This window comes from Delphinapterus leucas, chromosome 14 (genome assembly GCF_059928025.1).
Source record: "Delphinapterus leucas isolate spDelLeu-1000000601 "Yukka" chromosome 14, BTC_Dleu_Yukka2, whole genome shotgun sequence".
NCBI lineage: Eukaryota > Metazoa > Chordata > Mammalia > Artiodactyla > Monodontidae > Delphinapterus > Delphinapterus leucas.
The window spans coordinates 46074562-46102044 of record NC_143142.1 but is presented as its reverse complement, the minus strand read 5'-3'; the positions used below and the strand labels follow the sequence as shown (position 1 = coordinate 46102044).

Genomic DNA, 27483 nt, shown 5'->3' with positions numbered 1-27483 from the left:
TCTCAGCACAGGTCTTCCATCCAGTGGTTCTGAAGAAACTCCTTCCTATTTCCTTGATGTGGGAAACCCTTACAAGACTCCTGAGAGCTCCACTAGGGCTATTACTATGGTCTTTGCCCAAAACATGTTCCTACCCTTCTCCTTGGTTCTTATCTCAAACATTATTTAGTTCTGGAGGCTGAGGGTCCAAAATCAGGTGCTAGCCAATTTGCCTTCTGATGAGAGCTATCATCCTGGCTTGTTTCTAAAGTCGGCCTGGGGCCAGAGGACACTTTGAGAGGCTCGGTCTTGAGGTCATGGGTCAAGGTGAGGGTCTGGAGGATGGGAGGTGAAAATGGTTGGAGTGAAGTATGGAGAGCGTTCTCTGAGGTTGGAAGAGCTCTTCCATACGAGGCGTCCAGAGGTGAAACAGGATCTCTGATGGGTGCATAGGAGCCTTGCATGCCTCAGAGGTGGGACTGGGAAGCTCAGCTTAGGGTTTGAGACCTGAGAGCTTAGGCCTGTGAGTTTTAGGGAAACACGTGGCTTAGACAAGCAGCCTATTGGGGTGACCAGGGTGGGATGAATGAAGGCCTTAGTGCCTTCTCTGATTAATCTGCAGTGTCTGAGGGTCCTGACCTTGGAACTTGTGCACGGACTTTATGAAGCAACAGCACATATGTAAGAGGGAGTTCATCCTGAGTCTACTAGGTGGGGCCTTAGAGGACACAAAACTCAGTCTAGAGAGAAACAAAGGAATGTGCCCTAGTGTTGTAAACTTCCTTTCTATTAAAAGGTTTCGCATACTGGGCTATGATGAATGCCTTTATTCCCTCATAGACTTTGAATTGCTTTGGGCAGGAACTGGGTTTTGTGCATTTTCTTTCCTCCAGCCCCAGTGCCTGTGCAACTCTGGGCAGTGATAAACATTTGTCGAATGATATTGAATCTGTAAGCCTCATTTTAGACTAGAAGTTTTGGTGTGGTAGATTTTTCTTTTACCACAAACCGAAAAATTGCGTCTTAGTATAATTACCAGGTAATTACTCAAATCAATAATTTCATATAAGAAGAACAAATTCTTAGAAGACTCAGATAAGGCCACGAGATTGGCAGGAAATGAAAGCTTTGAGTGTAATCCCTCATATTTTGGGTGCGTGAAAATGGTAAGATATCAGAATTCCCTTTATTTGCTTTTAATTTCTGGTATAACAAGTGTCAGCTTATTCATGCCTCTTGGGATAATTTCCCCTCCCGTCCTTTATCTTATCGTGTGAGGCAAATTTGGGTAGAATACATATATTTTGCATTAACCAGGAGACTTTGCCCAGCATTTGATCAGATGTTGAAGGGAGTATCCGCTGGTCCAATGACAAGGGTGTTGCTGGCACCCAGGAGCGCCCGTGTTGGGGCAGGTATCCCTGCAGGCGGTTTTGGCTTCCGCAGTAGGAACGCGCCAAGCATTGTCTGCGAGGAAGACCCCACTGAGCTTTGGGCGAAAGGCGTGGCAGCCGGAGGCGGGGGAGGGGCGTGGGAGAGCTGGCAGAGAGGGGGTGGCCTGGACAGCTTTCCAGCGAGCGAGCACCCGGCGCGGCCTCCGAGAAGCCTAAGGGCAGTCTTGGGCAGCTCCCCAGAGGTTCTCGCGGTGATAAAACTTGAGAAAAAACGAGGAGGAGCGGCTCGGCGTCTCCCGAGTCCAATCCTGTCTCAGGAGTGAAAACGCCCTCCGGCACGCAAACCTGAAAAAGTCCCGGGCGACGTAACGAGCAGCTGAAAGAAGTGCACCTCCGCGCCGCCGCACCTCAGCGGGCTCTGGTCTCTTACGTCCCGCCCGGTGCCTGCGTCTTCCTCTCCGGCCCCGCACCCCGATGGCTGCCGCCGGGCCCCAGAGCTCCCTGCGCGGAGCACTCTGCAGGCAGCTACTGCTGACCCTTGTGGTGAGTGGAGCCCGGGCGGGGTGGGGCGCGACCACCTACCCGGAGCCGGGATGCGGCAGGGGGTCGAATGGGCACTGGTCCTGCAGGGGGAGCGGTGGGGGCGAAGCCGACCGAAAGGTGACATCCGCGGCTTAGCTCCATCTTGGGGGTGGGGGCGGGAGGGGCACAGACGAGCCAGATTCGGGGTCTGAGGGCTGAGGATGGGAAACGAGTCCTCAGTCAGTTCCGGACTGAGGGTTTTGTTTCGGGCTTGTTCGATTGTTTGAATTACGGGATGGGCTCCCGCTTCGCTGAGCTCTCTCGTGCGCCGTGGCGAGTGGGCTGGCTTGGGGTTCGCGCTCCTTTCCTGGCTCCTAGGGCTGGTGATGATGGTTGGGGTGGGTTTGGGTAGAGAGCGAAGAAGAGTGTTGGGTTAGGTTTTGGAGGATCCCTGAGTGAGTTACCGGGGCTGACCCCCTACCCCAGGGTCCCCTGGGATGGGGACGCTGGTGAGAGGAGGGGTTGGAGCGGTGCCCCTGGGTCCCGGCGTTGAGTTACCTCTGAAAAATGGCTTCCAGGTTTTGCCTCCGTTGAAGCAGGTCACCTGAGCGGTCCACCCGCGCTGGCCACCCGGAGTGGAACAGGGGCGCGAGGGCGTGCGCGGCTCCACTAGGGATGGGGGTTGGGTCGGCGGTGTGATGGGGGAGTTGGGTGGGGCTGAGGGGATAGAATCAGGCTGAGAGGAGTGTTGGGAGAGGCGTGGGACTGGGTGGTTCTTTGTCCGGCTCCAGGCAGGACTGCGCAAGCCCAGAGCCCAGCCTGGGGGTCTTCTATGACCAGGAAACCTGAGACCCAAGATGAGATCCACCCCGAGAGGAAGGTACGGACAAGTCTCGGAGAACTCGCGATACACAAAACGAAAAATCGGGAACTCTGTGCGATTACGCGGAGCTGCGGGCGAGACCACGGCTGCGCTCAAGACATGCTCTGGAAAGAAGCTGCGAACTCCCGACTACCCCGCGCTTGGTCCGGTGGCGAGAGGACCAGCCTGGCTCGGGAGCAGGTCGACTCTGGCTACTTGGATTCTTGCTGCTCTCAGCCCCCAAGCAGGGCGTGTGGGTGCCAGCTTTGACTTCTCTTTGAATCATCGAGCTATGAATAATGGTTTAGTAGTTATGATCTAAGATATATTTATGGACAAGAAATTGTACAGATGAGGGCGTCGACCTGTCAGGCAGCTGTTCCAACAAAATGAGCTGATGAAATGACTCTTTACAAGTGGGAACTGCTCTCAAAGTGCGCTCTTTTGTGATATCTTTGAAAGTGTTTCCAGCTAATATGTTTAAAAGCATGAATTTAGTGTTTTGTGTTTTCCCTGCGAAAGGAATCCCGGAATGGGGAGAAGAAAACAGCGGAGGTGCTGTGTTCTCAAGATTTCTCGTGTATTCGCTGGAGGGGAGGGCGTGGAATGCGAGTATCTGTCCGGGTGGCGGGGTGTGGTGGTGGGAGTACTGGGGCGCGGCAAGGCAGGAAGGTGCCTGTACATCTAAACAGGGATAGCATCAGCTTTAGTGTATGACTTCCTTTAGGATTATTTTTTAAAAGAATTTCCTAAAGTTTAGATTAAATGGTCTGTCTGGAGACTTGTATACTAGAGAGTGTATATAGAATAATTTCTTTCACCTGCAATCCCCAGTTTACAGACAACTTCAATTTCTGTCCAGATGGATAAATTAAGACTTCTGTTGACCATCCTATATCTGTATTTCCTTTTGACTCCTAGGACTCTTTGGTATAATATTAAGGGCATAACATTTTAGAAACGCAGTTTTCATTTTATGGACCCCTTAATGGATTTCTCAAAGACAATTCCTTGTTTGAAGTGAGCTCTTCAACAGAAAACTGAGACTTTTAAGGTGTTAGCTTTCCCACTGAGCTGCCCCATAGGTTGTGGAATCTTCCCTTCTGCACTTTTCTCCTGAATCTGCATCCCTTTCCCACCTTTCTATCCTCAGTATACTCCAAACTGCTACAATTAACTACAATTCCTAATCATCCTTCCATACACATATACAAAGAAAAGGAAGAAAGGAGAGGGGGAAACTAGAAAAGAAACGTGTCAGATCATCCCATTATTGTTGAAAGCACTGAGTAGCTCTTAAAATGTTTCTCCTTTTAAAGTAGCAAAATTGTTAGGAATGGTGAAAACTAATTCACATTAGCTCAGTTGCTCAGATGTCTTCTGCCCTGTTGTAAATAATGAGATCCTTTTATATGTGTGTTGAATATTGTTTGCCATATCAAATCCACTTCGGGAATTATATTTACTATTATATGTTATAAATGGTATGTACTTGGACATGGTTAATCTATCACTTGCTAAAAGGGCTCTTCAAAAGGAATTAAAATAGTATTTTTATTTATAACATAACATGCTTTTCCCCTTGGAGTATGTGAAATTCTGCCTGCAACCTATGTTGACAAACGGGCATTCTATCTTTTCAGACTTTATAGCATTTGAGAATAATGTGACTCCTTTAACAGACTTTTTTGTTATTATTGTTCTTGATAACATTTGACATATTCAATTTTTAAAATAAAAGTGAGTATAATACTTTCTATTATCTTTTGCATTAGTGGGGAAAAAAGCTTAGGACAAATAAAATAAGTAAATGCGAACTAGTTTATTTCAAAACCACGATCTTAAGGAAGTCAGAGTTGTAGTATATATTTATATCAGTTCATTATCACCTACCTTCTTTAATGGAGATTATTGGTGCTCATATTGAGATACAGCTAAATGGTGCAGCACTCTCTGAGTCACTAAATACATGTAAGCTGTGCACATTTTTTGGCCCTGTTGTAATCCTTGTGGCAGTTGCCATCCCATATATGGCATCTCTGGTGACCTGCAGCTAATCATACTTTCCATTTAGCTAGAATCCCATCATACAGAGTTTGGTTAGAAAGAAATTTAGTAGAATCATCAAAGCACTGAGAATACAGAAAGGTAAATCCTACAATTCAGGGTGGTAAGAACTTGAAAGGTAAGATTTCCGTCTCTAAGATGGCAAGTGTCCACAGGAGAAACGACGAATTGAAAATTCTGTAACCAATATGCTCAGTCAAGATCTCCTTTATGTTTCAGATACTCTATAAATTTCTGTTCTTTGGCTTCTTTTTCCTCTATTGAAAAAGGTGTTATTTTAGAAAGCCTACCTTGCCTATTCACTCTAAAATTGAACAACAGCACAAAAATGAAACACTGACACGTATGCCTGTGTTTTCACTCTCCCTTTGGCATTAGATAGTTCTATCAGGATTTAATGATTTGTAGGATAAGCTTTCTATGATACAATTAATACAATTTGGGCAGTACTGTAAAGTGAAACAAAGCAATTCATTTTTCCCAGACTAGAGTAGATAATACTTTATATTATCATTTTTTAAAACTTAATTTGTTACATTTTAATTTAAAGTTGCTCGCAACTCTAAGTTTTATGTCAGATATTTAAAGTTGTCCTGGAGGGTTCTTCATTAAAATAAATTCTTTTATAACTCAAATAGTCAATCCATAATTCATTAATCTTTAAAATTTTTTTTGTATTTTGTATTTTTTTGTTGTTGGGCACTCATCTGTACAAAAGTTACTTTTAAAATACCTTTAAAAGTCATTAGCTCATCATTGCTAATTAATGGTGGTTTTATTTTATGTTTTTACTTTATTTTCAGTAATATATCCAGTTCCCACAAACATAGTATCAAATTTCTTTATAATTCAGGAAACATGGCATAACTGAAATCTATATATGAATATCATCCTTTCCAATATCGATCCCTTATATTAATGAATTAATTGTACCTGCTTTCCAGTGATGTACTATACAGCGACAAAGATGAATGGGCTGCTGCTATATATTCAGCATGGATCTATTTCACAAACATAATTTGAGGAAAGAAATCAAGTTGCATATAATTGGCATATGACTACATATATTTAAAGCCTAAAGTTGGCAAAACAAACCAATTTTCTTTAGGGATACATACTCATGGGATAAAATTAAGCAGAAATGGGGAAGTAAATGATTTACAAAAAAAATCATTCATTATTGATATTTGGAGAGGTTGAAGTCAAGAAGAAAATGCAGTTAGGGAGAGTTATATAGGGACTTTGAAAATAATAGTAATGTTTTATTTCTTAACTTTGAAGGTAAGTGCCCTAGTGTTTCTTTTATTACTTCTTAAAATACACATGTACTTAGAGTATATCTTATGAAGAACAGTTAAAAAAGGAAAAAGAAACAAGCAATATAGAGGATTAGCAAAACCAAATGCTATTATTTGAAAGTATAGACCAACCTGCTATGACTGAACAAGTGAAAAATAGAGAAGGCACAGATAAGACAATATTAGGAATAAAAAGAGGCACAGTTATGGAGAGGACAGATGTTTTAAAAAGTAGATAATAATATTAATATATTATTCTAGTTCATTTGAAAAGAGACAAAATAGGCAATTTTCTACAAGATACAAATTACCAACGTTGACTCGAGGAGGTATACAAACTGTAAATAGACTTATAAAGACACTGAATTGGAAGCCAAATGTCTCCACATACACACACTGTCATATCCATCAAGCCCAGACCTGAGATAGGTGAATTTTTCCATAATTATATGGAACAGATAATCTCTACCTTATATACACTGTTTCAAAGAACAGAAAAAAGTGGAACTCTCCCTAACTCATTTTATGAGGATGGTATGAAGTTGAAAAGTAGTAGCCTGATCTTACTTGTGGACATATATTTGAAATACTAAAATAAGTGGCAGCAAACAAAACCAATAATGTATTTTTAAATATGTAAGGGCCTATTTATGGAATTTCAGTTCCATTCCATTCATCTATATGTTTGTCCTGACACTCGTACCACTCTGCCTTGATTATTGTATTTTTGTAGTAAGTTTTGAAATTGGGAAATCTTTCAACTTTGTTCTTTTTCAAGTTTATTTGGGTCTTTGGGTCCCTTGCATTTCCTCAAGGATTGATTTTTAATTTCTGCAAAAAAAAGTTATTTGGGATTTCAGTAGGGAGTGCATTGAATTTGTTAGATGAATTTTGGGAATACGTCTTTTAATCTATGAAGGTGGGGTATCTATTGTGAATAGAACTGCTTGCTTAATTTTGTTTTCAGATTTTTTTATTGCTAGTATATAGGAAAACAATCGGTTTTTGTATGTTGATCTTGTATCCTGCAACCTTGCTGAAACCACTTATTATTTTTTTGATAGTTTTTAGTGGATTCCTTAGGATTTTCTATGTACAAGATCATATCATTTGAAAACAGAGACTATTTTATTTCTTCTTTCCCAATCTGGATGCCTTTAATTTTATTTGTGTGTATGTGTAATTGCCCTGGCTAGAACCTCCAGTACAATGTTGAATAGAGGTGGTGAGAGTAGGCATCATTGTCTTGTTCTTTATGTCAGAGGAAAGCATTCAGTCTTTCTCTGTTAAGTAGGATGTTTTTCATAGATGCCCTTTATCACATTGAGCAAAATCTCTTGAATTCCTAGTTTGTTGAAAGTTTTTAATTGTAAGTCGGTGTTGGATTATGTCAGTTGCTTGCATCTATTGAGATGATCATATGGCTTTGTTCTTTATTCTTTTTTAAAAACTATGTTATTGAGGTGAAATGGACACACAAAAAGCTGTGCATATTCAATGTACACCAATTGATGAGCTTGGAGATAAGTATGTACCCGTGAGAACATCATCACCATCTATCCCATAAACATATCTATTACCTCCAAGTTTCCTCTCACCTTCTTTATATATTATTATTATTTTCTTTTGGTAAGAACACTTAACATAAGATTTACTCTCAGCAAAAATTTTAAGTATACAATACAGTATTGCTAGCTGTAGATCTCTAGGACTTACATATCTTGCATATCTAAAACTTAGTTCTTTATTCTATACTGTATTAATGTGACCATTTTTTCCTAGGTCTTCAGTTTTGCTTGTGAAGCTTGCAAAAAGGTGATATTTCATATACCTTCCAAACTAGAGGCAGACAAAGTGGTTGGCAGAGGTGAGCAATTTCAAAACAGTGTTTTTTTGTTTTTGTTTTTGTTTTTTTTTGTGGTACACGGGCCTCTCACTGTTGTGTCCTCTCCCGTTGCGGAGCACAGGCTCCGGAGGCGCAGGCTCAGCGGCCATGGCTCACGGGCCCAGCCGCTCCGCGGCATGTGGGATCTTCCTGGACCAGGGCACAAACCCGTGTCCCCTGCATCAGCAGGCGGACTCTCAACCAGTGCGCCACCAGGGAAGCCCAAAACAGTGTTTTTAAAACAGAAATTTAATTTACTTATGCTGGAAAGAGCATGTTATCCAATCTTTGCCTTTTGGAATTAACCGGAACCAATAATTAGATACAAGTCAAGTTTAAAATATATGTTCTGTTCTTTAGAACTCTATAGAATTCTGTCATCGATTCTAATGAACATGTGCTAATCCATGCTTTTGTAGTCACTTATGTTTTAACAGTAAAAATTACATAAAAAATTACATGTAGAATGTAGCCCTTTCATTACTCTAGGATTCTAAGCACTTGAGAGATATAGGTAAGGACCTGAGAGAATCAGAGCAGTATTTTTATCAATGCCATAGCTGCAGTGAGAAATATAACAAGGTGAACTATTCCATTCAAAACTGCGCTTAATCAGCCATTTGCACACTTGAGAAGTTAGGGAACCTCAACCTTTCCCAACAGCTGGGAAGCTCTGTCCAGGTGGACTTTCCCTGTGGTACAGGGAATATTGGAGGAAAGCATCATGTTTTTTTCAGAGATATAGCTTGTCCCAGAGACGCCACATTAATTTTCAACAGTGTCCCATTTCTGGGAAGGAAGAAAGGAGAGGATGTAAAGAGAAGTCGGGGGTGTTCCTCCAGGGGAATAGACCAGAGGTTATCACTCTGCTAAAAATATGAACACGAGAGAAATGTGTCATCACTTCTAAAGATGTTCACTTCATTTTGACTTAACGTTTCCATCTGTGACAGATTTGGATTAAAGTGAAAACACTATACATGGGTAACGTGAATCTTTTGAGATGATATTACTTAACTGAGTATTAGGTTATTACTTAAGTGAGTATTAGGTTATTACTTAAGTGAGTATTAGGTTATTACTTGAGTATTAGGTTATTACTTAAGTGAGTATTAGGTTATTACTTAAGTGAGTATTAGGTTATTACTTGAGTATTAGGTTATTACTTAAGTGAGTATTAGGTTATTACTTAAGTGAGTATTAGGTTATTAAGTGAGTATTAGGTTATTACTTAAGTGAGTATTAGGTTATTACTTAAGTGTGTATTAATGTATCAGTTTGGTTTCTGTCAAAGCAGATAGTGGACGAATGGGATGGATTTGATACTTTTGATATAAGTATCAAAACACTTGCATGATACTTATATTTTATGACTTTTCACTTGGGAAAATTTCCAGGGGGAGAGGATTCCACATAGCATTTCACTGGGGAGCCCGGGAAAGCAAGGAACAGGAACACAAAGAAAACTCTGGGCCCCTGGGGCGTTGGTGAGGGTCGGGGTGGGGGGTGGGGAAGATGTGACAGAAAAGTGCTAGTGGGAAGAATTTAAAGATTTTTCTTACTTGACTGTTTGCCAAACTCATACACTCTGTCACTCTTTGTGTGAAACTTCTGGCTTAACACAGGTGTATCTTAAAAGACTCAGACTATATTGTTAAGGAAAACTTTTCTGTTTGTTTATCCAGCTGTGTGGGCGGGCAGGTAGCTCAGCTTTGTCATGATTGCAACACACAGACGTCTTTAATAGGAAGATCATTTTCATAAGCCTCTTAGAAGCATATAAAGGTTTAAAAAACCTTATTTAATACAAATATACAATCCAGAATTGTCATTTTTTTAACAGAGAAAGTATTATCACTTTAAAAAATTACATGTAAAGAGTCTTAAGATATTTGATAAATGCAGAGTGATTGGTTCATTTCATTTCACTTCAGGATTTTGAAGAAGATTGTATAAATTATTTTAACACTGTTTTTCTTTTTGCATGTGTTTCTTACGTTACAACTTGAAAATTCCTACTTGCAGTTAATTTGAAAGAGTGCCTCGGATCTGCAGACCACATCCAATCCAGTGATCCTGATTTCAGAGTTCTAGAAGATGGATCAGTATACACAGCCCATGCTGTTGCGTTGTCTGATGAGAAAAGATCTTTCACCATATGGCTTTCTGACTCAAAGAAACAGACACAGAAAGAGATTCCTGTGCTCCTGGAACATCAGAAGAAGGTATTCAAAGTACATTGATATTTTCAGGCATGTTTTTCTTCTCATTTAAATACTCTCATTAAAGGTTGCAAAGAAGACAAAAGAAAAAATAGGATTTATTTTCCTCATCTTTTCTCTTCCTTCTGTTTGCTTTCCCTTCCTTCCTTCTCCCTTCCCTCCTTCTCCTTCCCTTTTCAACACTGATTAGACATTGGATCTTACTTTGTTAAATCTAAATGACACCTCCTCTGTGAAGGTTTCTTCCACCTCTAAAGTCTACTTGCTTTTGTGTGCCAGTGTCAGTTTGGTTATCCCTCTGTTGTAGCATTGGGCATTTTTTATTAGCACAAACAATTTACCTGTCATTGTTTAAGGGCATGAATCAATCCCTTTTGTGTTTATAGCCTCATTTACACCAGACCCATAGTCAATAGGTACATGTTAAATTAATATTAAGTGCAGTAGTTCCCAGTGAATAAGAGGTTGATTTCAAGTGCCACAGTGATTCTGATGTTAAAATAGGATGGAAATCCTGGAGTATGTATGCGTCTGAATGGTATTAGCCACCACTCAGTGATTGACTGTAGTTCTAAATTCCATGTCATGAGGAATGCCGTTGTGAAAGTACTCACTGGATTACAACTAATCGATGTGAAGTGTATTAATGAAAAAGTCCTCTAAATGCTTAAATGACTGCTTAGATGGAAATCACTAAAAACTCCAATAGTACTTTCTACAATGATGGAAATGTTCTGTAATCTGCACTGTGTGATATGGTCACCCAATATTAATGGCTACTGCTACTTAGCATGTGGCTAGTACAACTGAAGGGTGGAATTTATATTTTATTTAATTCTAATTAGTTTAAGTAGTCACATGTGGCTTGTGGCTACCATATTGGACAGTGCAGGTAGAGTGTTCAGGCAATGAAGAACATGCATTATCTCACTATAGTTCACCTGAGAGCATGAGGTTTTAGCAGAAAGAACAAGTAAGTGCTGTCTATAGATTGTCTGAAAGAGGATGTGTTCTCCAGCTCATTTTGGGAAGGAACAGGAAGAACTGAGAGTACAGTGATAATTTTCCTAACCTGAAAGTATGGTCAGTGTTGGAAAGGTATGTGAAATTAAATTCTTTGGTTCATGAAACCTTTAAAGTCTGGATACATTCTTTCTTATCCTTCTAACACAAAGAAGACCTTATTATCTGGTCTTTAGTTTCAGCATGGAAATTCCTGACACTGAGCCTCTAGAGAGGTGTTAGATTTATGGTCCATCCACTATTTTACAATGAAGTAGGCTGTGATGCTTTTGTTTATTGTTAATTTTCTTTCTCTAAATTCAGGTACTGAGGAAGAGACACACTAAAGAGACTGTTCTCAGGCGTTCCAAGAGGAGATGGGCGCCTATCCCCTGCTCAATGCAAGAGAATTCCTTGGGCCCTTTCCCTTTGTTCCTTCAACAGGTAGGTTTTCCATTCCTTCTGATTGGGATTGCTAAATTAGTTCCAAGAGTCTGTTTTGTCCAGGTTTTAATAACTCTTTAAACATTTAAAAATCAACAGATTTGATTTAAGATATTCATGGAGAGTCATAAAAGTACATAAAATGGGAAAATCACTAAAAAGCTAATAATGAGAAAAACTAGAAAATCACTAAAAAACTAATAATAATAATATGAGAAAGACTCTACAGCCACTAAATGATCTTTATTAGTTTATTCATTCACTTAGCAGCCAGCTATAGAGCACCTACCCTGTCCTGTGGAAGGCACTGCTCTAAGTACTGAAGCTAGAAATACATTTAGTCATGGCCTTTGCTCTCATGTATTTTATGAGTCTAGTGAGGAAGACAGAAGTAGGCAAATGATTGCAGTACTGCATGACGAGTGCTGAGATGGGGCTGGGTCAGGGTGATTTGAGAATTCATGGGCTGAAATGCTGTGAAAAACAGAAAAAAGACTTAGAGGGGGAGGCATCTGAGCTAAAGCCTGAAGGATGGGAGAGTGTCATGCAGGTAAATCACTGTGGAAGAAGAGAGGGGGACAGAGGTGCAAGCAAGCATGATTCCTCGCGGGAGCTCACAGAGCTTAGTCTTCCTGTGTGTGATGGGCGTGGAGCAGGGAGATGGGGCAGAAGAGGCAGGCAGGGTCCACCCAGAACTGGCCAGGTGTGCTCTGCTAGATAGTTTAACTTTTTCCTAAAAACAAGATGTTTTTAAGCAGGGTCAGGTTTACTTTGCATAAAGATCCAAATGGAATATACACAATGGAAATAATGACTGAGTTGAGGCTATGGCATAATGCTTGCCTTTTTCCCTTACATTTCTATTACTGTGGTTGATGTTTAATACCAGTGGTGCCACCTGTGTCCTACTTGTTTATGTTTTTAACTATGCTTCCAGTGTCTTTCACACTTGTAGAAAATTCTATCCAGTTCTGGACCCTGGTTTCTTCTCTTAGATTATCGTACTTTAAGCACTGGTGAAAGCGTATTAAGAAATGACTTCTGTTTACCAAACTTATACTGGTCAGAGGTAATTTTGGTCTTTGCACTGTTAAACCAGTCACCACTTCTAGTCCTCATTTCCTTGTCGTGTGCCATTTGATTTAGCCGACCTGTCCCTCCTCCTTCACATCGCTTCTAGGACAACATTCACCTAGTTTTCCACTTTTCTCACTGGCCGCTCCTTCTTAGTATGTTTCGCTGGTTCTTCTTCATTCCCACATCCTCCCAACCCTCACCACCCTGACCCCTCAGTCTCTAAATTTGGAGCGCTCCAGGGCTCAGACTATGAACCTTGTGTAATGTTTATTTATATTCACTCTCTCGGTGATCTCATCCAGCCTCATAGCTTTAAGTACTTTTTTTTTTTTTTTTTTTTTTGTGGTACGCCGGCCTCTCACTGTTGTGGCCTCTCCCATTGCGGAGCACAGGCTCCGGACGCGCAGGCTCAGCGGCCACGGCCCACAGGCCCAGCTGCTCCGCAGCATGTGGGATCTTCCCGGACCGGGGCACGAACCCGTGTCCCCTGCATCGGCAGGCGGACTCTCAACCACTGCGCCATCAGGGAAGCCCCTAAGTACTTTTTATACATTGGAAACTTAAGACTTCATATCTCCAGCCCAAGTTGCCTAATTAATATTCCCACTTGGAATTTCAGTACACATTTCAAACTTAACGTATAAAAATCAAATGTTTGCGTTTTCTTATAAAAAATATCCTCCCCTCTCAGTTAATGGCAGCTGCATCCTTTCAGTTCTTGGGGCAGTAGAGTCCATTCGGTAAGGTTTTGGTTGCGGAGAGCACAATTCTCTTTGAGGAATTAACAGAGGGATTTACGATAGTGTATTAAACAGTTTACAGAATTGTTGGGAAGGCTCAAGAAACAAACTTTAGGTTGAATTTTCAGGAACGAATCTCCTAGCTACCCCACAGAATCTATAACCAAGGGACATACTGCTTTCTTCATGATGGGGAAGCCAGTCATTTTAGAGCCAAAGTGCCACTGCCATGGTCAGGAAACTGCACTGGGCAAGGAACCACCACAGGCAGGAAGCTGCTCCTCCAATTGCAGCTCCAAAACGATCTTAACTGCTCCCATCAGTGTTCACAAAAAGATTGATCTATATCCTGTCTCTCAACATCCACGAAGTCTGTGAAAAACCATTAGAACTTCTGCTGCTGCAGGAAAAAAGAAAAAAAAATTGCACCACAAAGAGCCAGCAAAAACAGTAGAAGCAGCAAAAAGGAGGCATCTATCTCCCTTATGGCTTCCAAATTTCATGCAAGCACACCTGACTGTCTGTATTTTAATTCAGAACCCTTGTTTCAAGAGACCCTGGAAAAGGGAGAGTTTTTTGGTTTGTTTTTATCTGAATCTTTCTAATATCTACACTATGAGAGGACACAGTAGAAGGAGGTGAAATCGATGTTGAGCCCCAATTTACCATATCCATCCATTCTTTATAGTTAAAATTTTAATTCCTGTATTATAATAGGATAAGGATATAGCCACATTTTACCAAGATCTCAAATCATAGTGGCTAAAGCATGACAGAGATTTCATCCTTTCATGTCAACGTGTGATCTGGTAAAGAGGTTCTAATTTGAGAAATCACCAGGGGCCCAGGATTCTTTCCGTTTTAAGCTTGGCCATCCTTCCAGGTTGAAGATGGCTCATCACTGTGTCCCACTGAGGGAACACACTCCTCCACTTTCTAGAGTACAGTCTGGATCCTGCATGTATTATTATTATTTTGCGGTACGTGGGCTTCTCACTGTTGTGGCCTCTCCCGTTGTGGAGCACAGGCTCTGGACGTGCAGGCTCAGCGGCCATGGCTCACGGGCCTAGCCGCTCCGCGGCATGTGGGATCTTCCCACACCAGGGCACGAACCCGTGTCCCCTGCATCGGCAGGCGGACTCTCAACCACTGCGCCACCAGGGAAGCCCCTGCATGTATTATTTTTGCACACACCCTATTGACCTGACCTTTTTGTGTGGTCATACCTAATTGCAAGGGAGACTGAGAAAAGTCTTTCTTCCAGGCAACCTTGTGCTCAACTGTAAATTCTAATACTAAGGAAGATAGGCAGAATAGACATCAGGGGATACTTGCACCCACTGACATAGTGTCATCCCTGACTTCTGTCTTCACACCATGCAGCCAACCAACTGGCACATTCTGTTGGCTGTATCTTCAAATTATATCCAGAATCTAACCACTTCTCACAACCCCTATTGCTACCACGCTGGTCTAACAAACAGTTCTCTCTCTCCTGAATTCTTGCAGTAACTTTCTAAATGGCCTTCCTGCTTCTTCCTTTACCTGCCCACCCAAGTCTAATCTTAACAGAACACCAAGAATTCTCCTTCTAAAATATAAATCAGATACTACTCTTGTCTAAATTCTCCATTGGCTCCCCATCTGACTCCAAGCAGAAGTCAGCATCCTTGGAATCTCTTACATGCCGTGGCCCTATTACTGCATTCGTCCTCCTCTCCGACTTCCTTTTCCCATAGTTCTGTCTATTCCAACCACAGTGGCCTCCTTGGTCCTTGAACACTCCAGGAACGACCCTGGTCTGGTTGTTTTGCACTTCCTGTTTCCTCTGCCAGGAAGAGTCTTCCCTATTTATTCTCATTCTTTTAATTTTTGTTAATTCCCCTCCCTAAGGAACATTACAACTGGCATTCCTTTCAACAGTATATGAGAATCCCTGTTTACCTCACCCCTGTCCACAGTGGGTATTATTGCTTTTTTCTACCTTTGCCAAATCACTAGATGGGAAACTGTGCCTTAATATGAGGTTGTCTTTGGCTACTATTTATGTTGAACATTGTTTTCATTAAATTTGAGCAGTTTAAGAAATCTTTTGCCAAATTACCATTGTTCATTACCATTTTGCATGTTGATGAAGTGACAAAGGTGATTATTATATTATTAAAGTCATCTCTTTAAAATAAAAAAATATATAAACATATAAGTTGTATTTAAAAATAGCATTTTCATGAAAAATTTTTTACATATGCTTTTTCCTCTTAGGTTCAATCTGACGCGGCACAGAACTATACCGTCTTCTACTCAATAAGTGGGCGTGGAGTTGACCAAGAACCTTTAAATCTGTTTTTCATAGAAAGAGACACTGGAAATCTGTATTGTACCCGGCCTGTGGATCGTGAAGAATATGATGTTTTTGATGTAGGACTTTTATTGATACACATAACTTTAAATGATTAAACTATAATCATAGTTTAAACTAAACTTCTGATAGCGCATCTACTCTTTCCTGTCTTCTGAACTTCTTCTTAGAGGGGATCTGAAAGACAAAGGAAATAGATTGTGTAATATTATGGAATACTTGGTCTGCTCTTTATCTCAACTTGTATTAGGTAAGCCTCAAATGAAGCCAAGAAATTTAATTGTATTTGGATGTAAATTCCAGCAAATTTGCAGGAGTTGGTTTTGCTTATGAGATTCTCTTTCTCTCTCTGGTCGTGGTACTTTCTCCTCTCTCCGAGACAGGGCCACAGTTGATTGGAAGGGTCCTCTTCCAGTGTCCCTCTTCTGCTCTGTGTTTTTTGTTTTTCCTTTTTTGGTCTTTGTTCCACCTGTCTAATTATCTGATGATATCCGAGAAGTATATATAAGGAAGCAAAACTGGGAGACCAAGTCCAAACAAGGCATAATAAGCCAGCATTCTGATGTGGATGAACTTACATCAATGGGGAATCATTCAGACAATTTTCAGTGTAATATGGTCAATGCTCTGGGGTCATGTGGTACAGGGGGACCGATTCCCCATAGGAAAGAGGGATTCTCTTCCTAAAAGAAGAGGGAAGAGATGCTGGGTAAGTAAACTTGACTGATGTTCACCACATGACATTTCTTTGCTCTTGGCTGGAAAAATTTCAACTCAGTGTTGTAATGACATGCTGAATAGAAATACATTCTATTTGTCCACCGACAGCGGTCTAGTTAAATAAATTACAGTATGTCTGTGTGGTAGATTATTAGACTGCCAATAAATCCCATTTTCAAAGCATGTTTAAGGGCTTTGGGAAATGGTTACAGCATAAAGTCGTTTGTTTGCTTTTTGGAAAAAAACGATATAAGCTTACAGTAGTATGATCTCAATTTTTGTGTACAAATATATACACAGAAGGGACTGAAGGAATACGTCAAATGTGAACAGTACTTATCTCTGGGTAGTAGGTCATGGATTTTTCTTTTCTTCTTTTGTACTTTACAGAATTTTTAAATTTATCATGATAAGGATGTTTCTTTTATAATTGAAATAGTGCACCTTTATGGAAAAATTGTTTATATTAAAAATCATTTAAAAATGAAAAAAAGAAATAAGTTCTATTTGACATTACATTGCTTTTGATTAATTAGTAATGTGGAAACCGTTAAATGTATTTTGTTAGAAAACCTCTTACAAATATGTGATCTATGAGGTTAAACAATAAAGGGGCTCAGTAGTGACAAAGTTGGGACTCATTTAGATGATATAGTCAGGATTTTCCCCATTGCAGGGAGGTTAACTGTTCTTCCCAATACAATTTTATGATTATGGGGAGAATAAGGACTGTAATCCACGTCTCCATATTCACATTTAATTCCTTAGTCTCATGACCTGAGTAGTCTCTGATTCTCTGTACTCTGACCTAGGTTTTATTTGAAGTGTAGGCACTTCTACCAAACATTGGATACTTTTAACTGTAGTTAAAGTCTTTCTATGTTTGATGTTTTGATAACTAAAGAAGCATTGAATAGGAATTTTTGAAGTGATTTATTATTGAAAAGATTTGCAGAGAAGGTAGTAGATAAAGCATAGTATTCTTTCATGCTGGAATCTTTTATAATGGACTGTTGAACTTGCTTTTCACTGTTTTACAGCTGATTGCCCATGCGTCAACTGCAGATGGGTATTCAGCAGACTTACCTCTTCCACTGCCCATCAGAGTGGAGGATGAAAACGACAACTACCCTATTTTCACAGAAGCAATTTATAATTTTGAAGTTCCAGAAAGCAGTAAAATTGGTAAGACAACTTTTAGGAGTAAAATGTGCTATGTTAAATGTTTATATACTTTGTTTGAGAGGTTGAGTTTTTACTCAAAGCCAGATCATCCTGAGATGACACTGGACCAATAGCTACTTACCAGAATACATTTAATCCTATCAAATCTAATCAATGTGTAATTTACAAGGTATTATAGGAGTTTGTAGTGTTGTTGGTATGATACCAATGAATTATAAAGGCAGATAACAGTTATTCAAGCTTTGTACCATATTTGGCTTATATACTTTATTTCATCTCATTATTATGTGGGTTTATCATTATTCCTAGCTCCAAGGGAGGACATGCAGGGTAGAATGTACGATAAAACTAAAATCAATGTAGATAGTTTTATTAGGTTTTATTTAGGAAGGTGTTGAATGATATCCACTGAGGATACAATTTTTTAAGCTCTTATCTATATTGTCTCTTCTCTTTAAACTACTACTTTACTACTTCCAATTTAGAGTGAATACAGGAATAACTTTAGAGAAACTTGCATTGTGTGTTCTCCATCCTAAACACTTGCTCTCACATGTGGAAAACCAAAGTGTTTCACTTCAATAGGCCCTTAAATGTGGCATTCTTAATGTCTTCTGAGACTTGCAATATGGAGAATAACCACTCACAATAAAGTTGAAAGGAAGTGAACTCAACCATAGAGGATTAGCTAACTTGCTTATTAAAGTTTCTAGGAGTTACTTAGATCTTCAGTGGATTGTTGTAACTGCTCTTTCCTTTTATATTTTAGTTTGATAATTTGATGTCATAGATGTTAACCTCTTTATTACTCACATGGTGCAATTAAAAAAATTATTGTTGCTTTGGAGTTTAGGAAACCTAGTTTTTGATTCAGGGTCTGTTATTATTTCACTGTGGGAACTAATGGAAGTTCCTTTGAGTTCTCTGATCTATAAAATGAGTTAATTATGTTTGATGACTTATAATGTTTTTAACCTCACAAGTCTATGACTCTTACATTTTTCTATTTTCAAAGAGGGATGATTGGTTTTAGGCTCTTTGTTGAACATTCTGTTCTCTTTGGTAGTAACAGAGAAGGATCTAGGGCAAACACTTTGATGCCCAGATTAACCCAGAATACTTTAAGCATATCACACCAGTAGGTTCAGCCCTGTTAAGGCTGTGGTACTCTGAAGGTGTTCTCTGAGTTTGCCTTAACTCACACACAGAGGGTTTGGGCAAAGGGTGCTCAATGAATAGTGAAATATAGCACTCATGGAAAAGAATTTTCAAGTCAAGATTTTAGGAAGGTTTTATGTAATAAGTAAAGGAGTTCTGTATCCAGAGAATTAAAATAGTGTTATGTCTTCCTGACTGTCAATGAAATTGCAGGAAGAAAATGTGTGTCTTATAAAGATTATATAAACAGTTTTCTATGAAAAGATAATTTATTTTCTTATAATAATAAGATTATTACTTCATGTCTTCATATTGATCCACTGCAGAAATCTTTTTGTTACTTTTAAGTATGTATTTGGACATTCTCTACAAATTTATATCTATATCTATGTATACATATATATGTATACACATATATATATACTTAAGCACACATATACACACATATATAAAGTTTAAGGATATAATGACAAAATTATTTAAAACTAATACTTCCTTGCATTAATAGTTTTACTTGGCTTTTATTTCCCTCAAATATAAAATTTCAATGAATATATATATATATACATATATATATGTATATGATTGTATGTGTCTATGTATTGTTCCTCAGGCCAACCTCACATACAGGGCTACAGGCAAAGTGGTTCTATGTATTATAATTTTATGGGCATTGGAACACTATCCTTAGACTATAAAAATACCACCTGTATGTACTCTTTGATACCTGAAGTCCTTTATCAGAGCAATATTCTTACATTCCATACTGATGAAAAATACTAATAGCTCTAACTGCAGAAACAGTTAACTTAAATTCTCCCTGAATGGTAAATAGTATGAAATAAGATTAAGTGGGGCTGGGGGCAGTGAGGTTTGGATACAAATCTGGTGAAAGAGAAGGAGGCAAATCAAGAACTAGCAAAAAATAGAATAGAAAAGAGACTGAGATGTGAAAGGTCAACTTCATCATCTATCCAGTTATAACCCAAGTCAGCCTTGATTTAGTTATTAATCAAAACTTTGATTTAAAAAAATCTGATTGCTTAGGAGACATGGTTTCTCTCTCCAGCTAGGTTAGTTATTGCAGTATGTGGGAATATGTGTTGAAATTATTCTTGGATGCCATTTAAATAAGTTTTTAATAAATTTACTATCAAATAGTTTAAGCTGTGGGCAAAGTAAGAGTATGCCTTGATTCTCAGCATCAAAGTGTTTCATATTATAAATTTGAAGTCATCTTCATCAGTACTATGTAAAGATGGAATATCTCTGGTAAGAAATACATCGTAAATGAGGTTTCCACCATCACTGTTAGAATTTGAGAAGTGTAGATATGCCTAAACATATTTTGCAATTCTGGAAAGTAAAGACTCTTTTTTTAAACATGTAGGTACTACAGTGGGAGTGATTTATGCCACAGACAGAGACGAACCAGACACAATGCATACGCGCCTGATGTATAGCATTTTGGAGCAGACGCCAGGAAAACCTGGGATCTTTTCTGTGCATCCCAGCACAGGTGTAATCACAACAGTCTCTCATTATTTGGACAGAGAGGTAGCTTTCACAATCCGTAGATTATCATTTTACTTGGGGTTGAACCCACCACCCCCAATTTACTATAATTTGCTATCCTGTGGATTAGGAGTTTCTCATTTTATTTTATTTAGGCATAAGACAATAAGAATTCCTGGCTATGTTACCTGTTTTTATATTATTTCTATTTCCTTATGTAAGAGAAACCATGAGGAATAGAAATAAAGATCAACTGGTGTTCAGAAGGGGTGAGAAAAAAAGATATTGCTATGAATGTTGATATTATTGAATAATACTTTATTTCTTGTGTATGGCTAGTTGGTTCCAGCTCAGTGTTCCAGCTCAATTCTCATGTAGGACAATTAGTGTTGCTTGTTCCATGGGTATAGATTATACCCTGATCCCTATCCAGTTATTATAGATATGTACTTTTAATCAGGAAAGGATTAGCTGAGATAAAGTTGATAGATTATTAAAAATCTCTAACACTATGTGGATGATAGTAATAGCATATTTTTACATGTATAGCACTTGATGTTCAAATTCTTTATGCATAATTTGATCTCATCTTTATAATTTCCTTGTTTGATTAGATAGAGGTTATATCCAATCTATAGGGGAGAAAGGTGACAGAAGGATTGATTGACTTGCCCAGGTCAGATTACTGCACTGAATCTTCTGATCTTGCTCTTGTCCATTTCATCAGCCCATATTTAACTCAGAGTCTTGCATTATTGACTGAGGCAGATCAATCAATTTCATATGTACAAAGTAGCTTTATTAGAACACTTCAGTGGTTCCCACTAAAACTAGAGTAACATAAATGGAAGGATCGATACGACTGGGAGAGATATTATAAAGAAGAAATCAGCAGGATTTGATGTCAGAGCAAAAGGGAGAGGTGGTGAGAACCTATAAAAAAGAATAAAAAAGAGTACAAAGGTTTTATTTATTATTATTTTTATTTTTGTGGGGTCAGGACATGCTATGTGATAAAATACATAATGGCCATAATAAATGGGAAAGTTTGAAGGGAACAATATGAATGTGTTTTGAATCTGTGGAATATTTAGAGATGATATGGTAATCAAGTGAAAACAAGGATTTTTCCTAATTTTTCAATATTGACAAATGAGGCTTAGAGAAATTAAATAAGTTAAGGTTACACAGCTTGTAAGATACAGATTTGGGGTCAAATCCAGATATGCTTGCTTAATCAAAAAAAATATAATGGGATTTTGTGGGGAACAACCATGAGGTGTGTTATAGGGGACAATACAGGAAGTAAAGAAATGAACAAGGGAGCTAGAGAAACTGCATTTAGAAGAAGAAAAAGCAGGGTCTCAGAGAGTGCTGGAGCCTGTGGAAGGAGCGTTTCGGGGTGGGAATGTTGGTTTCCACCGTGAAAGAAGGATGAGTAAAATAAAGACCAAGGAAGGGAGAGAGGGAAATAGAAAATGAAGAAGAACAAAAGGAGTGGAGTGGCTAAAGAAGAGTAAAATAGAAGGAAAGGCAACAGAGGTGATTGTGTCACAGACCAGGGACTCCATTTCATCATCAACACACCATTTGCAAACTCCATTCGCAGAAGTCAACAGTGACCACCTAATTGCCTAATCCAAAGGTTAATCATTAAAACTCTCTCTAGTGCTGGCAATTATTAAAACTCTCTCTTCTCTTGGATTTCTGGTTCTCCTCCTGCTTCTCTGATCTTTTGTTTTGAGTGTCTGTCCTTTGCTTCGTCTTCTTACTTCCCTCCTGCTTGAAATGCTGTTGTTCCTTATATCCTCAGCTCTTCTCATCCTTTAACCTTTCCCAGGAAATCAGATTCTTGCCATAATCTCAACCACTATCTACATACTGCTGACTCCCAGATTGCTGTTTCTGGCCTTGAACTCCCCTGAAGTATAGGGCCATCTATCCAGCTGTCTTCTGGACCTTTCTCCTTAGATTTCCCATAGGAACGTAAAATTCAGTATCCACCAGACAAAACTCAGTTTTTTCACCTCTCCTTGCCAACCTTGCCAGTGTTCACTTCCTCAGAGAACCGCTGTCTTCCTGTATTGGTTGGTGATACTTCTGTGTGCCTGTTATCCAGGTAGTACACCTGAGCAGCATCCTCCACCCCCTCTTTCTCTCGTAGCTTGTGCATACCATCTGTTCTTAAGTCCAACTCCATTCTGACTTACAGATAACTTTCCTCACCCTTTCCTTTTGTCCTCATTGCTAATGCCCCAGCTTTGTACTATTTCAGGAGGCTTTAACTGGTTTCTTTGAATCTCAGCTCAGCTTGCTCCAAATTGTGCTCGACCTTCTTTTAAATATATTCTTTCTCAAACTCAACTGTTTCTATTTTGTGCTCCCACTATGACTCCCATAAAACCTTTCCCATTACCTGCTGCTTAAGCATAAGTCTACGTTCTTACTCTGGATCTTATAATTGAATTTCTGCTTACCTTTTCAGCTTTATTCCTGTCTACCATGTCTTTGGGTATATACAAATAGGGAAATCAAATAAAAGCATGGATACACACCAATAGAAGTGTGAATAACTGAGGTTTCCTTTATAAATCTAAACAAGGTTTTCAAAGCTAATTAAATATTTGCTTTGTTTTTAGGTTGTACACAAGTACTCATTGATAATGAAAGTGCAAGACATGAATGGTCAATTTTTTGGATTGATGAATACAGCAACTTGCATCATAACAGTAAAAGATTCGAATGACAATCTACCCACTTTCAGACGAAATGCTGTAAGTAGATAATATCAAAATTGATCTCTATTGTTATCTTTATTTAATCTGAATTAATAAAATATTTATCATACTTTGAAGTATGCATGTTTATTTTATCAATAAAATGAAATATCTGACATATAAATATCTTTTATTTATTCATAATAGTATTTATATTCTCTCCCTTTTGTTAAAGACCATAGCATTAGTCTTTTATTTGTAACAAAGTTCTTCATTCATTTAAAAGATAACCCTTAGTAAAACAGTGCTTTTGTGATTCATGTTTTAAAATAATCTAGGCAAAAGCTGTAAGAACAAGTACTTTTGGAGTGGAAGAAACATTTTACTTTCTTTGTAAAAGTTTCCTTTATAAAGTAAGTTTTTAATGAGCTTTCTCTGTTTCAGTATGAAGCATCAGTAGAGGAAAATACGTTCGATGTGGAAATCTTACGAATACCTATAGAAGATAAGGATTTAATTAACACTGCCAATTGGAGAGCCAATTTTACTATTTTAAAGGGCAATGAAAATGGACATTTCAAAATCAGTACAGACAAAGAAACTAATGAAGGTGTTCTCTGTGTTGTAAAGGTAAAGTAATAATGAGTAATAGACAATTTGGCAAGTTAAGTTTTAATCAACTAATGGTTTAATCAACTAAGTAGTTTTAGATCATAGACTTTACAAGTTGGAAGAGAACTTAATCTATTTAGTTCACTTGTTCTGCTTTAATGCTGCCTTTCTTCTATAATTTGTTACCAGCTATTAGGCATCTAGCTTATGCTTGAACAGTCTCGATCGTAAGAATCTCTGTATATCCATTGGCAGCTTATTCCATATCTGGAGAACTCTAATTCTCAGAAGGCCTTACTTTTACTGTGCCTAAATTATTCTCCTTGTAACCCGTGTCTTTGGACCAGGTTTTATCTCTAATGTTATACAAAACAGGTATAATCCTTTGAAAAGGCTGTGATGTCTATTTGAGATTTACCTTCTCTAGGATAAATATTCCCAATTCCTCTAACTATTCTTTACATGATATAATTTAGAGGCTCATATTCCTCTCTCTGTGTCTCTCTCTCTCTTGAATATATGACTGGTTGTATCTGAACTTCTTAAAGGTAATATTGAGGATGAAATATAGTATTACATCAAACAGCACTGAATGAACATATTCTTTGTTCTATATGTTGTATTTTTGGTAGTACTGTTACATTCTAGGGTCCAGGTTATAAGGGCAGAAAAGGCGCTTTTGGGAAGGACTCTTGCTTTTATATTCCTTACCCAGAAAAAGAAAGAAAATTGTCCTGTAGTGTAAAGCAGCACTTACTGTGTGCGCTAATGTTAAATGTCATTCTTATAACAATTGTACAGAAGAGAAAACTTAGTCTCAGAGACATTAAGAAACCTACCCAAAGTGACACAGCTCAGATGTAGTAGAGAGAGGATTTGAGTCTATGTTTCTTTGATTCCAGGTTATCTGCTCTTAAGCCCTGTGTTAAATTGCTTTGCATAGCTCTGTGATCTTGGAAAATTAGCCTCTGTATTATCTGTAAAATATAAATAATATTTCTCTCTGCCTTCCTAGTAGCTGTTCAAATATGATAAAGAAAATGAGAGCACTTGGTAAACTATAGGATATTAGTATTATATTTTTAGAAGTCACATCATGTTCTTGGGAGCAGTGTTATAATTTTCCATAATAGATAACTTTTTTGAAACTGTAGAGTATGAGCTAATTCAGTCTTTAGCTGGGTGTCCTGGGTAATCTTTCCATCTTAGTATTTTCTCTGCATTTCAGCAACAGCAGCAGTGCATCAGAGCTTGAGTGAGGAAGACAGTTCTTGGTCATTCTCAACGTAGAAAGTCCTCACATCCATCTTCACAACAATACATTTTCTAGGGAATTGTTAGCATCTTAGTGCAGATATGGGATATTTTTGGACAATTTTTTTTCAGTTGATGAAACAAGAAGGTATCCTATGGTTGAAGAGAATTCATATTTTTTCATTAATCATTGATTTCATCCCACCAGATTTCTAAATCTTGCAGAGTTTTAAGCTACTACAGCAATATCCAGTTTAAGCCTTAAAAGATTGCATTAAAAATCTCTAGGGCTTTTAGCAAGTAACTCTAGATTGAATAACTGCACCTCTTCTAGGGCAGCAGCTGTTTTCTAAATTTCCATCCATTTCTCATTGCTAGCAGACTCTCAGCCTGATCATAGCAATACGAGCAATTTGTGAGGTAGTGTTCATTAGCGGCAAATAAACAGATATTAATCCTTTTCTCTCTTGGCGCTCCAGTTTCTGGGATATTAATAAAAGAATCAAAAAGAATTTCACATACATTTTGTAGATTCTAAGATTCAGAACTTTTCTTGACTTCTTATTGGACTTGTGGTATTAGTATCTCAGCTTGATAACGCCTAGATGTGGAGAAAGGCTTAAACCCAAAATTTTACTCATCAGTTTTGATTTTGTTCAATGTTCAGCCAGTGATTATTTTGATAAGCGGAAAGAGAATGAAAGAAAAAGTGCGTTAGCTTTTCAGTACAGTGTAAAATACTGTTTTATGGATTTGGCTTGTTTGCTGAATAAAAATCAATTGTAACCAAAGAATTGATTTAGAAGATTTTAGAGGCTGGTGAGTCAATTAAGCAGAAGGATTATAGTGTGGTGGTTAGGAAAATGGACTCATACCAGACTACCTGGCTTGAAACTCCAGCTCGAATGAGTTTCTTTTGGCTTTGAGAAACCCAGCTTATTTCCTCTTCTTCACTTTCCTGCTCTCTAAAATGGGGATGACGATAATAATAGTGCCAATAGCACATATTTTTCTTACCCCTCTGCATTCTTCACTGTGAGAGTTTCATTGGATAAACTACAAACAATGCCAAAGTATAATTCTCAAATTGTCAAAAATAAAATTTTCATAAAAATAGTTAGCATGGGTAAAAAGTTTGCTTAACTCATCAGTGAAGGACTCAGCAAAAAGCCAAAGCAGCTTCCTAGAAGAAATGAGAAGCTGTATGGATTTTGATAAAAGGAAAAGCTGAAATAAAGATTGCTTAGTTATATGCCTTAGAGGACAATTAAAACATGCATTTGAAATACCATTTCTATCAGAGAGAAAATAAAATCACTGCACCATTTCAGCTTTAAGTCAACATCTAGTTTTATAAGAGCTGTAAAATGTCTGGGTCCTCATCAGTGGTAAATAGTAAGTTGAACCTTCTCCGAGAGTCAGATGACCCTTAGGCCGGTCTTCTAAATAAGGCCAGAAGAACACGGTCATGTTTTTGCATTATCTTCAGGTTCAGAATAATTTTCCTTAGTAAGAATGAGCTATAAAAATATTTTAGGAATTGCTTTCCTACAACTCCATAAAACCACCTGCAGAAACTTTCTGACCACTCTTGCTAAAGGCTTAGTGAAGAATCACCTCTCTATTTAGCAAAGGATAAAAGTCAATATTGGCTAAGTGAGAGCACAGAATTTATGTAGCACTGTTCATATCGACAAAAGATCACTTGCTATTTGAAATACCAAATGTATTTTACACTGATGTTCATATACTTGTCCTTTTTTTAAAGCCACTGAATTATGAAGAAAACCGTCAAGTGATCCTGGAAATTGGAGTAGGCAATGAAGCTCCATTTACTGGAGATGTGACACTCAGAATGACAAACATGAACAGAGCCGTGGTCACAGTTCATGTGGAGGATCAGGATGAAGGGCCTGAATGCAGACCTGCAGTCCAATATGTACAGATTAAAGAAAACTCCCCAGTGGGTTCAAAGATCAATGGATATGAGGCATATGACCCTGAAAGTAGAAGTAGCAGTGGTTTAAGGTACAAAGAAATCTATAACCACATACTAATTATGTATTTGTAATAATTGAGACAGTAATATATTTTAATACATTTTATAGTGCTAAAAACTATTTTTACTTTTTATTAACAGGTACAAATTATTGCATGACCCGAAAGGGTGGATCACCATTGATGAAATTTCGGGCTCACTCGAAACTTCCAAAATCTTAGACAGGGAGGCTGTAACTCCCGGAAGTGCCTTATATAATAATGTTACAGTCCTGGCAATAGATAAAGGTAGGACACCAGCTTTCATCTGGTATGTTATAAAAGAATTAGAGAATAAACTTCATTTATTCTTGTGCAGAATTATCCTTGTGCTAAGTATATAGAATTCTTAGAAATTACTTTAAAGATTGTTTCTATTTATCTTAATCATCAAACAAGGTGAAACTGCTTGGTGACATGAAACCATGCCTTAT

The 27483-nt window shown here is 38.4% G+C and overlaps 1 protein-coding gene across 2 annotated transcripts in view; it reads left to right on the top strand.

Annotated features, from left to right (window-relative positions):
- Positions 1-1590: 1590 nt before the first annotated feature.
- The window catches only part of DSC3 (desmocollin 3), a 41533-nt gene continuing 15640 nt past the window's right edge, over positions 1591-27483 (top strand). Inside the window, exons 1-11 of one of the 2 annotated variants that reach the window (XM_022586891.3) lie at positions 1591-1916; positions 7905-7989; positions 10033-10232; positions 11556-11675; positions 15755-15910; positions 17612-17756; positions 20305-20471; positions 23069-23203; positions 23591-23776; positions 26781-27040; positions 27153-27298. In XM_022586891.3, the coding sequence (XP_022442599.1) occupies positions 1848-1916; positions 7905-7989; positions 10033-10232; positions 11556-11675; positions 15755-15910; positions 17612-17756; positions 20305-20471; positions 23069-23203; positions 23591-23776; positions 26781-27040; positions 27153-27298 (1669 nt within the window). In that variant the 5' untranslated portion in view covers positions 1591-1847. The remainder of the gene's footprint in view (positions 1917-7904; positions 7990-10032; positions 10233-11555; positions 11676-15754; positions 15911-17611; positions 17757-20304; positions 20472-23068; positions 23204-23590; positions 23777-26780; positions 27041-27152; positions 27299-27483) is intronic. The other variant, XM_022586892.3, reaches the window with a different exon arrangement.